At 37.4% G+C, this 12,413-nt stretch overlaps 1 protein-coding gene across 1 annotated transcript; it reads left to right on the top strand.

Moving 5' to 3' along the window:
- Window positions 1–4,823: 4,823 nt before the first annotated feature.
- Window positions 4,824–5,822, top strand: LOC101345590 (olfactory receptor 10AG1-like). Its single transcript, XM_004389215.3, has one exon. The coding sequence runs from the start codon at window positions 4,878–4,880 to the stop codon at window positions 5,820–5,822; it is 945 nt and encodes a 314-aa protein (XP_004389272.2). The 5' UTR covers window positions 4,824–4,877.
- Window positions 5,823–12,413: the final 6,591 nt, after the last annotated feature.

Here is a 12,413-nt window from a genome sequence, read left to right as displayed (position 1 = left end):
GCAATAGCAAAACGATGGAAACAACCTAGATGCCCATCAACAGATGAATGGATAAACAAACTATGGTACATACACACAATGGAGTACTATGCAACAAGAAAGAACAATGATGAATCTGTGAAGCATCTCATAACATTGATGAAACTGGAGGACATTATGTTGAGTGAAATAAGTCAACCACAAAAGGACCAATATTGTATGAGACCTCTTTTGTAAAAACCCATGAAAAAGCTCACACACAAAATATAACAATCTTTGTTGGTTACCAGGGCTGGGAGGGGTGGGGGGTAAATACTAAATAGGCAATAGATAAGTGACACCTTGGGTGAAGGGTGAGACAGTACACAATACAGCGGAAAACCAGCACAACTTGTACAAGGAAAGGTGATGGAAGCTCCATAGACATCCAAGCTCCCTGAGGGACTGAGTTGCTGTGTGGAGGGCTGTCGGGACCATGGTCTTGGGGAAAATCTAGCTCAATTGTCATAACGCATTTTATAAAGACAATGTTCTACATTCTACCTTGGTGAGTAGCGTCTGGGTTCTTAAAAGCCTGTGAGCAGCCATCTAAGATACTCCAATGGTCTCTTCCCTTTAGCAGCAAGGGAGAATGAAGAGAACAGGTTACAAGGAAAAGATTAGTCTGAAGGACTGATTGTCCACAGCTACCAAGGCCTTCACTGGACTGAGTCCAGTACAGCTAGATGGTGCCCGGCTACCACCACTCACTGCTCTGACCAGGATCACAAAAGAGGGTTCTGGACAGAGCTGGAGAAGGATGTAGAACAAAATTCTAACTCCCAAAGAGACCAGATTTACTGACCTAAAGGAGACTGGAGAAACCCCGAGAGTATGGCCCCCAGACACCCTTTTAGCTGAGTGGTGAAGTCATCTCCGAGGTTCACCGTTCAGCCGGGGAGTGGACAGGCCCATAAAACCAAATGGGACTAATGAGGTACAGCAGTCCAGGGACAAGGGCAAGAAGGCAGAAGGGGACAAGGAAACTGGTGATAGGGAACCCAAGGTTGAGTAAGGATAGTGTTGATATGTTGTGAGGTTGTTAACCATTGTCATAGGGCTACATGTATACTAACTGTTAAATGAGAAACTATTTTGTTCTGTAAGCCTTCATCTAAAGTGGGAATAGCAGCACGATTGGAAGAGCGTAGTCGATGTCACTGAACTGTGTATGTAGAAATTTTTGAAATAGTGTATCCTTGGCTATGGATATTTTCAGCAATATAAAAAAAGGTCGAGAAGGGAGAATGTTGACATGTTGTGGGGTTGTTAACCAATGTCATAAAACAATATATGTAATACTGTTTCATGAGAAACTATTTGTTTTGTAAGCCTTCACCTGAAATGCAATTAAAAAAATAATAATAATGCTAGGCAGTAAGTGGTATTGCTCCTCCATGCACTCTCTTTGTATCTGGAAAAGCAAATTTGCTTGAGGTTTGTGCCAAGAAAGGATTTCAGAAAAGGTCAGATCTATTCAGAGAAAATTGTTTTGAAAAATAAAACAGAGTAATTGCCAACAGAAGCATTCTCCTAGAAATTAAGTAAATACTCAAGAGAGATTTCCCCCCAATGTGTATGTAACTATTTTCTATTTAAGAGCACTTGGTGTTTGAAAACAAGCAAAGGCTATTGTAGAATCACTGTGACTTCCTGAGATAAAAGAAAAAAAAAATGTAAATCTTAAAAAAAAGTATATATTATCAAAATAACTAGAGTCTCCTATACAGCTTTATGCAATCTTTGAAGGTAAGTTGTTATTATATTGATAGGATATTTCACATAAGGATAGTTTTAAATTTGAAGATCAAGATACAACTAATAAAACAGAAAAAAACGTAGTTCTGGGAAAAACTGTATTTGAAAATGAGTGAAGTACTTAAGATAAGACATGCAGCCCTCTAACCTTCCTAACTACAAATTAAATTAGACTCATGACAAATGATCATAACAATAGTATTTATTATTTATAATAAAAACACCTACTCCTCATCTATGACACGTTTAGGTTACAAAGACCAGGTAGTTACACGGAAATTGGCATTATGTGAAAATGCAGGATTTCTATTTCTGTTTTCAGACTATCTCAATTTGTCTGATTTTTTTTTTAGTTGGAAAATGTAATCATAGAAATAATAACAGCTAAGTTTTACTGATGTGCTTATCACTGTGATGAGTCCAGTTATGGATTATGCCTCTGCCTAAAAGGAGGCTTGGAGGAGACAAAGCCAAATAAAGCAGGGCTGTGTTACTGGAGGGCCATTGCTTAACCACTTCAGCCTCCTCCAGTGCTGCCTCCAGGGCTCTACTCCGACTTTATAAGCCCTGAATTCTTGATCCAGGAGTCTGCTTTGCCCTCAGGGCTTGGTAAGTCACCAATGCTAGGACTTTCTGAGAGGGAACTGGGAGTCCGGCCTAGCACCAGCCCCATCAAGGCAGAGTCTTCAGGCCCAGTTCGGCTCACTTTGGGATGTCATTAAACTCACATGTATTTCTTCCAGATGCCTTCTCTGTTGCCTCCTTCTTTCCTTTCTTCCCACCAACAGTGATTTCGAGCTGCAAGGACTCAGGCTTCAGAAAAGCTTGGAACCCAGAACAGGCACCCACTGGCTCGGTGCTGCCTGCTTGTCTGCCCAGTGGTCTTGGCCATGAAGGAGGTAGGTCCATGGCAACTGGATGTGTTGCCTCCACTTGCAGGAGGGAGCAAATTGCTGGGAAAGCCTAGCACAGCTTCCTGGAGGCTGTCCAGAGACTCTCCTCAAGGGAGGGAATACTCTCCAGATAGTAGATTTTTTACTATTGTGGTAAGTGTGAAATATCATAACAAGCAAGTCGGTAAGTGAGGAGTAGATGTAATTTATTTAAGGTCGTTTTGACAACTACTGTTAATAGGACTGGAGGAAGACTCATTAACAACCTGCATTATGCAAATGACACAACCTTGCTTGTTGTAAGTGAAGAGAACTTGAAGCACTTGCTAATGAAGATCAAAGACTACAGCCATCAGTATGGATTACACCTCAACATGAAGAAAACAAAAATCCTCACAACTAGACCAATAAGCAACATCATGATAAACAGCGAAAAGACTGAAGTTGTTTTATTTCAGTCTTTCATTTTACTTGGATCTACAATCAACACCCATGGAAACAACAGTCAGGAAATCAAAAGACACATTGCATTGGGCAACTCTGCTGCAAAAGACCTCTTTAAAGTGATAAAAAAACAAACATGTCACCTTGAAGAGTAAGGTGCGCCTGACCCAAGCCATGGTGTTTTCAATTGCCTAATATGCATGTGAAAGCTGGACAATGAACAACGAAGACCCAAGAAGAACTGATGCCTTTGAATTATGGTATTGGCAAAGAATATTGAATATACCATGGACTGCCAAAAGAATGAACAAATCTGTCTTGGAAGATGTACAGCCAGGATGCTCCTTGGAAGCAAAGACGACGAGACTACATCTCAAGTACTTTGGACAGGTTATCAGGGGAGATCAGTCTCTGGAGAAGGACATCATGCTTGGTAAAGGAGAGGACCAGCGAGGAAGAGGAAGACCCTCAGTGAGACAGACTGACACAGTGGCTGCAACTATGGGCTCAAGCATAACAAAGATTGTGAGCATGGGGCAGGATCGGGCAGTGTTTCATTCTGTTGTACATAGGGTCGCTGTGAGTCGGAACAACTTGACACGGCACCTAACAACAACAGTGCTAATAGAAATAAGGAAATATGAGCGAATGCTTGTCTGATCACCTTCACATTGAAAGTTATTAAGTCGAAATTTTTAGCTGATTGGACTAGAAAGTGGAGTAGGGTGTAGTAGATTTGAGGAGAGAAGGAAATATGTGAATAATTGTTTTGAAAAGATGAGAAGTAAATACTAAACAAGTGTAATATGAATTGTCAGGTAGTGCCCAGTGACTGCTTGATATCTGAAGACATTAACAGAAAGTGAAGCAAGATATTTGTGTTTTTCTCAGATCTCATTCACATGCTCTGTCCTCAGGTAGGGCCAGAGTAAATAATAATTGTGTATAATCAAAGTTATGATTTCATTAATGAAAATTACTATGAAGGAGAGGAGAGAGAAACGGAGTTAGATTTGGTTGCATGAAATTATGTAACAATGGAACGTAGAATCTTACATGGACAAGGAGCGAAAACTAAAAAAATTATTGTGAGCAGTGGGTCATATTTCTTCATTGAATTAAAGGTTAATTAACATTTTTTGTAAACTGAATAGAGATGTTAAAATGCAACAGGATGCTGAGCTTAATTGTTTTTATATTTTGTATAAGTGATGGAAGGGATATAGAAAACAGAACGTTAATAATGCACACATTTTTTCTCTCAATAACAAAGGATTGGTTTAACAAAACTGAATCTTATAAAGGGGAAGTCTTACAACTAATTTTGAATGAAGAATAAAGTAAAAAAAAAAATTAAAGAAAAGTTTTGACTTGAGAAAAGTTGAATTGGGATGTCTACACAGAAAAAATCCAAGAATTGAGACTAAATGATAGGAAAAGACACACTCTTATTGGGGTAAAATAATCATAGCTCTTTCTTGAAAATAAGCTCTAAATAACAGTGTACACTACTCAATATCTCCAGTATCATTACAATCCAAGTTTAATAAAATATATCAGGATTTTATTTGTTGAATTGATTTTAACAACATATCAGTTCATTGCTGAAGTCTCAAATCAGATTCTCTAGAAATTGAGAATGGTGATGGGGGAATTAATTATGAGATATGTAGGTTTATACAAGCACCTATCCCATTAACAGAAGTGAAAACAATTTTCAAAATAGTGAATAAATTAACCATCTTGAATTTACCATATCCACAGATGGAAAGCAAATTAAAAGCAGAAGAATCAAATAATACTGCAATTATGGAGTTTGTTCTCGTGGGGTTTTCTGATGTACCCAACCTCCAGTGGATTCTCTTTGGGATATTTTTAGCCATATATCTGATTATTTTGTTGGGCAATAGCATGATAATACTGATAACAAGAAATGACTCTACTCTTCAGAACCCCATGTATTTTTTCCTTGGGAATCTTTCCTTTTTGGAAATATGTTATGTAACAGCCACTGTCCCAAGAATGCTCAGTGACATTTGGACTCAGAAAGGAAATATTTCTTTTTTGGCCTGTGCTACACAAATGGGTTTTGTTCTTCTCTTTGGAGGCACAGAGTGTTTGCTTCTGACAGTGATGGCCTATGACCGCTATGTGGCCATTTGTAACCCTCTGAACTATCCTCTAGTCATGAACCACAAAGTCTGTACCCAGCTGGTGGCTGGCTCCTGGATCAGTGGAATTCCAGTCGAAATTGGACAAACATGCCAGATTTTCTCTCGGTCCTTTTGTGGGTCTAACACAATTAATCATTTCTTCTGTGACCTCCCCCAAATACTCAAGCTTGCTTGTGGAGACAAATTAGTGAATCAGATGGTGATCTATATATTGGCTGTGATATTTTTAATGGTTCCATTTTTGTTGATTGTTGCCTCCTATAGCAAAATTATCTCCAGTATTCTGAAATTGTCCTCAGCCAAAGGGAGGGCCAAAGCCTTCACCACCTGTTCTTCTCACCTGACAGTTGTAGTCTTATTCTATGGAACAGCTGCTATCAATTATTTACAGCCCAGATCAAATCAATCTGAAGGATTGGGGAAACTGCTCTCTCTTTTCTATACCATTTTGACACCAATGATGAATCCTGTTGTATATAGTCTGAGGAACAAAGACGTCATGGTGGCATTGAAGAGACTACTACCTAATTATTAACATGAGGTAATGACTTAAAATTACAGAAACAATTTGCTTATGTTTTTTGTCATGTAGATACAACAGAAAAAACTTTTAGTTTTGTTTCTACATTCCTAAATAGAGTTAATTAACAATGTGTTAACAATCTCACATTATGTCAAGGTACACTTATTTCATAGAATTAGCTACTTCTGTGTAATCAAACCAGAAATTAACTGAAGTGCAAAAATATAATCTTGAAGATTCATCTTTCCTCTGACTATGAACAAGTGAGGTAAGAGATTGTCTGAATGATACAGTGAAAGATAATTGAGTCTGTTGTATAATTAGGGATTAGAGTTATGCTCTGTGATATTTTTTTCTTATATTTCCCATTCCTTCAGATGTGTTTGCTGCCTTTCCCTGCCCCTCTGGTTGGATTCAACCAATGAAGAAACACCAGCAGTAGCTAAATAGTGGAAGCTGGTGAGAACTTGAGGTTTTCGCCACATTTTATCTCTGCTTCTATACCTCATCTCTGCCCATGTCCCTGAATTATTACATGTACTTCGGGGTGTACCCGCATCTATGTTCCCATTTCTCACCTTTCTCTGGTAACATTATTTCCTCCCCTTTTAGCTTCAGGCTTTAGTTTCGTAATAGTTGGTATTTTCCCCCATAATCTAACCATACCCATGTAAATAGCCTTTTCACTAAAATACTTTAATTGGAATCATCTTGAATGAATTCTGCATCCTGCCAGGTTCCCGCTAGTACATTATACTTCCATTCTATTCCTGCTTACGTTTTGGACAGTGATTTAGCAATTCTTTTCTTTGTGAAAAGAAAACAAAAAACTAACCCTTTTAATCTGTAAAGTAATTCAAGGAAAACTCATTTTATAGAAATAACAGTCCTTGTACAAAAATGACTATTACTGTGATGGTTAAGATTGTGTGTCAACTTGGCTGGGCTACGATTCTCAGTGTTCATGGGTGATCACCCCCATGATGGGATCTGCTGTGTGTAGCCAATAAGTTGAAAGAGACTTTACTTGGGCATGTGGCCTGCATCCGAATATAAATAGACATTTTGGCAATTTCCTGCTCTGATATGGCAGCTGGCTTCTATTCATCTGACCTCTGGTTCTTGGGACTTGAGCTAGCAGCTTACCTGCTGAAATTGGGATTCGGTGATGTTCACTAACTGAGAGCAAGAGCCCTGCTCTCCAACCTGCTGACATTGGGTTTGCCAGCCCCTGCCAGGCTACATGAATCAGGAGAAGCCTTTATCCTGATCCATAGACTTAGGATGTTCCAGCCTCTACAGTCGCATGGGTCGTTTTCTTGATATAAATCTCTCTCTGTATATATTTACACATCTCACTGGTTTTGTTTCTCTAGAGAATCCAGCCTAAGACAATTACAAGCATACATTTGTTGAGGAATATTGAACCAAAAAAGAATATAGTGAAAAAACAGAATTGGAAGCAAATGGAATTAGACATTGTATTAAGATGCTAGAGTACATCTATACCATAATATTACACAGCTTATTAAGAAGATTTCAGAATAGCAGTGGTGAAGAAATTCCGAGTATGTCCTGACATGTAAAAGAAATTAAAATCTTTTTATAAAATATAACCTCATTATTGTAAAACAATGAAATATAAACCTATAAAGAACAAACCCATTGTCAATGAGTTGATTCTGACCCATAGTGAAACTGTAGGAAGAGTAGAACAGCCACACAGCGTTTCCAAGGCTGTAATCTTTACTGGAGCAGACTTCCACATCTTTCTCCTGAACAACCATCCTTTCAGATAGCAGAGGAGAACTTAACCACTGCACCATCAAGGCTCCCTATAATTAAAGATGGCACCTCATAATTCCATTCAACTATTTACATGTGAATGTCAGAAGTGGGTATGTGGGTCTGTATATGAGCTCTATTCGAGTGAGTTTGGATTAGAAGGGATTATTGGCTTTCTCACAGTGGCAGGATTTCAAATGATTTCTGCTTTATTGTTTATATTTTTCTGTATAGTTTCAATTTACTACAATGAGAGTGTAATAAGTATATCACAGGTAACATTAATCAATATTCATTCTGAAAATAACATAAGAAAAAACAAAGAAAATATTTGTATTTCTTCCTTTCTTCCTGCTACTAAATGTCTTAAGACTCTAGCATCTAGTAGAGAGACTTCAATATGAGCCAAAGTGTCTTTGATTTGTAAAATAAACAGATGTGTGTGTGTGTTTATCACCTAAAAGGAGTCAAACTATATAATATCTATGGTTATTCCTTGAAACATATGTCAAAGGCATGTAACAATAGAAGCAGAGATGGACAAATTTGTGATCTCAAGAATGAGCATAGGTAAAAATAAAAGACTATTAGTTAGCTTCAGTGATGAAAAATAGACAGTCTTAAAAAAAAGAGAGAAAAATATATTGAATTAATGAAGGATTTATCAGTATTCAGCAATTAAGAAAGACAAAAATATAAATTGAAAACTTTATAACACTACTGACTAAAATGATTTTTCAGTACTTGACAAATCAAGAAGATAAAAACTTTAAAGATAATTATATAATTTTCAGAGACCATGTAAGTGGTATACTTAGGAACTGGACATATATCTCTTTTACAGTACCAATAAAATATTTATAAAAAGTTATTCATGCACTCTCTGACAAAGATAATTTCAATAAATTCCAAAAACTACAAAGTAAAAATCAATTTGCAAAATATTAAATTCTGGAGGTAGAGCAAACTTTGTGCCCTAGACAAACATATCATGCAGTCCCTCTGCAATAAAGATAAAAAAAACACTGTAAAACAGATACAAATGTCAATCCTGGAACTCTAAGCATCAAATGAAGGGATAAAGAACTAGATCAAACACTGAATAGAAGAAGAAACTGAAGAAAAACAGAGAACGAGGTGAGATGTGGAGTAGAGGTCCCTTGCCAAATAACATATCACAGCATCACCAGCATAGAGCACCGACAGCAAAGACCCTGGACAGGGAGTATGGGAAGGAAAATAGACAGTACTCCCAACAGGAGATGGAGCACTCAGTATCCACAGAAACATGCTTTCCGGTCCTTCAACCTTCTGTCCCATACCCCTCCCACCATTCCTACTTAGCTGGAAAGCTACTGGCAAGCTGTCACCCCTGGTCTGCCTGCCCCCACCTGCCAGCTCAAACTGTGCCATACTTGTTTTTCTTTTTTTCCCTTTCTTCCATTTCTTTCTCCCACTAACTAGTCCTGTAGGCAACCTTTCCCCCTTCTTACTGGTTCTCAGATACACCTTGCCCTAACCCGCTGACTACATTTTTTTTCTCTCTCTTTTCTTTACTTACTTCCCCCACCTACTCCTGTATGAAACCCTCCTTTCCCATTATCCCTTACGGTGGAAGTATGATTAGTGTCCCCATCTCAGGCCCACTACAACACTGAGCCTGCATTGCCCCTTCCTTTTCAACATTTGACCAGCTGCTGAATTGTGGGAAGAGAGCCTATACCCTTCCCTGTAAGATATCACAGCCTTTCTGTTGAGGGTCTGTGATCATTCCTGTGCCTATGGACCAACATCAGGATGCAGACAGTGCCCAGCCAGTACAAACACAGCCACCTCGCCAAACCAGCATACAGTGAAAGAATCTTATCTTGCCTGCTGCTGCCCTGTTCACCCAATCAAAGTAGTGAGAACTGGCATGCCCACAGACGAGCAAGCAGCAAAACATGCCCAGCCAGCCTGCCCTGATATATCAAAGCAAAACGAAGAAGCAGGATGAAACAAATAAACATACAATCAATAAAGAAAATGATCTTTAAAGTCTGAGAGACATTAAACAATATCAAAACATATAAAAAAAGAGAAAAAGATAGTTCTAGCAAATGATCACAACAATTAGTTGACCTTCTCGTAAAAGAAAAGGCACTGGAACTGCATGACAGGGAATTAAAAAGACTAATATTTGGAGCTCTCCAAGAGATTAAGAAAGAGATAAAAAAAAAAAAAAAAAAAAAAAAAAACAGAGACAAAACCAAGGAAAAATAGACAAAAATGATAGAAAACACAGAAAAACCTATAGCCAAAACCAAGGAAAACACAGTCAAAGCAATAGAAGATCTCAGGAAAATAATACAAGAACAAATTGTCAAAATAAATGAACAATTAGAATTCATTAAAAAAAAAAACAAACTAGAAATCTAAAAGATAAACAGCTAAATTTCAGAAATAAACTACTCAAAAGAATGTTTTAGGAGCAATTTTTAAACAATGGAAGACAGAATCCATGAGATTGAAGACAAATCCATGGATGCCACTTTGCATGAGGAAAATATCAGAAAAATTGAAGAAAACCTAAGAATTATGTGGGACACATGAGCAGCAAAAATTTACTTGTGGTCAGAGTTCCAGAACAGGGGAAGAAAATGGAAAACACAGAGAAGATTGTTGAAGATTTACTGGCAGAAAACTTCCCAAATATCATGAAAGATGAAAAACTGACCATACAAGAAGCTCAGTGAGCCCCATATAGGATAGACCTCAAAAGAAAGTCACCAAGACATATCATAACATTTCCCAAAACCAAAGACAAAGAAAGAATCCTGAGAGTAGCTTGATAAAAACGAAAAGACAATTACAAAAGGGAAACAATAAGACAGAACTCTGATTACTCGACAGAAAATATGGAGGCAAGAAGGCAATGGGATGTAATATATAAAACCTTGAAAGACAAAAATTGCCAACCAAGAATAATATATAATGCAAAACTCTCTCTCAAATATGGTGGCAAAATTAGGACATTTCCAGATAAAACAGAAATTAAGGGAATTTGTAAAAACAAACTAAAATCACAAGAAATATTAAAAGCAGTCCTTCAGTTAGGGAACCAACAACATAAGACAACAACTGGAGACTATAACACAGGACAGCATCAACCAGATACCAAACTAGGTAAAGAACTCTCAATAATAAAACAAACTAAAAAACTTAAAAAAGGGAAAGAGAGATGTCAATCCATAAATGATGACAACGTCAAAATATTAAAAGGGGGAATAAGTGGTAAAAGTATATAACTTTCAAATGGAGAGGAAATCAAGACGATACTAAATAATAAAAGATTGGCTCAAACTTAGGAAGAGAAGGGTAAATTTCAACATAACAACACAAAAAAAATAACAAACCTACTCTGAGAATAAAAAATAAGAAAAACATAAAGTCTCAGTAAACACAAAATCTAAAATAATGAAAGAAAAGAAAATCCACAAATAAAAGGAACTCAGGCAGGAAAGGAAGAGGAACAAAGTAAACGTTAGCACCACAAAAAAATGTACAAAAATAAGACAGCAATAAACTCCTACTTATCAATAATCACACTGAATTTACATGGCTTGAATTCATCTGTAAGAAGACAGACTGTGGCAGAATGGATTAAAAAAAAAAAACACAACTCATCAATATGTTGTCTACAAGAGACACACCTTAGATGCAAAGACATAAACATATTAAAAATCAAAGGATGTAAAAGAATATATCAAGCAAATGGTGACTAAAACAGGCAGGAATGGCAAAACTAACCTCAGATAAAATAGGCTTTAAGGCAAAATCAGTAGTAAAAGACAAGGAAGAACATTACATAATGATTAAAGGGACAATCCACCAAGATGACATAACTTTAACAAATATCTGTGCATCCAATGACAGGGCTGCAAAATAATAAAACAAACTCTCACAACACTGAAAAGAGAAATAGACAGTTCCACAGTAATAGTAGGAAACTTCAATACACCACTCTTGGTAAAGGAAAGAACATCTAGAAAAAAACTCAACAAAGATACAGAAGATCTAGAGAGCAAGAGGAAAGAAGAAAACAAGATAAAAGGAAAAGATTACTCCAAAGGACTAATGGACCCCAACTACCACAGCCTCCACCAGACTGAGTACAGTACAACTAGATGGTGTCTGGGTACCACCACTAACTGTCCTGACTGGGATCACAACACAGGGTCCTGGACAGAGCTGGAGAAAAATGAAGAACAAAATTCTAACTCACAAAAAAAGACCAGCCTTACTGGCCTGACAGAGATTGGAGAAACCCCAAGAGTATGGCCCCCAGACACTCTTTTAGCTCAGTAATGAAGTCACTCCTGAGGTTCACAATTCAGCCAAAGATTAGACAGCCCCTTAAAACAAAACGAGACTAACGGGGCACAACAGTCCAGGGACAAGGACTAGAAAGCAGGAGGGGACAGGAAATCTGGCAATAGGGAACCCAAGGTTGAGAAGGGACAGTGTTGACATGCTGTGGGGTTGTTAACCATTGTCATAAAACAATACGTGTATTAACTGTTTAAAAATAAACTATTTGTCCTGTAAACCTTCATCTAAAGTACAATTAAAAAAAAGAAATAAAAAAAGGATACAGAAGATCTAAAGGCCAAAATCAACAAACTTGACCACATAGACATATATAGAACACTTTACCAAACAGCAGAAAAGTATACATTGTTTTCCAACACACATGGAACATTCTGCAGAATAGACCATATATTAGGCCAAGAAGCAATCCTCAATAAAATTCAAACCATCAAAATAATACAAAGCATT

Source organism: Trichechus manatus, unplaced genomic scaffold (genome assembly GCF_000243295.1).
Source record: "Trichechus manatus latirostris isolate Lorelei unplaced genomic scaffold, TriManLat1.0 scaffold00236, whole genome shotgun sequence".
In the NCBI taxonomy this organism is placed as follows: Eukaryota; Metazoa; Chordata; class Mammalia; order Sirenia; family Trichechidae; genus Trichechus; species Trichechus manatus.
The sequence above is the reverse complement of the archived record's forward strand: the minus strand, read 5'-3'. Positions and strand labels throughout refer to the sequence as shown.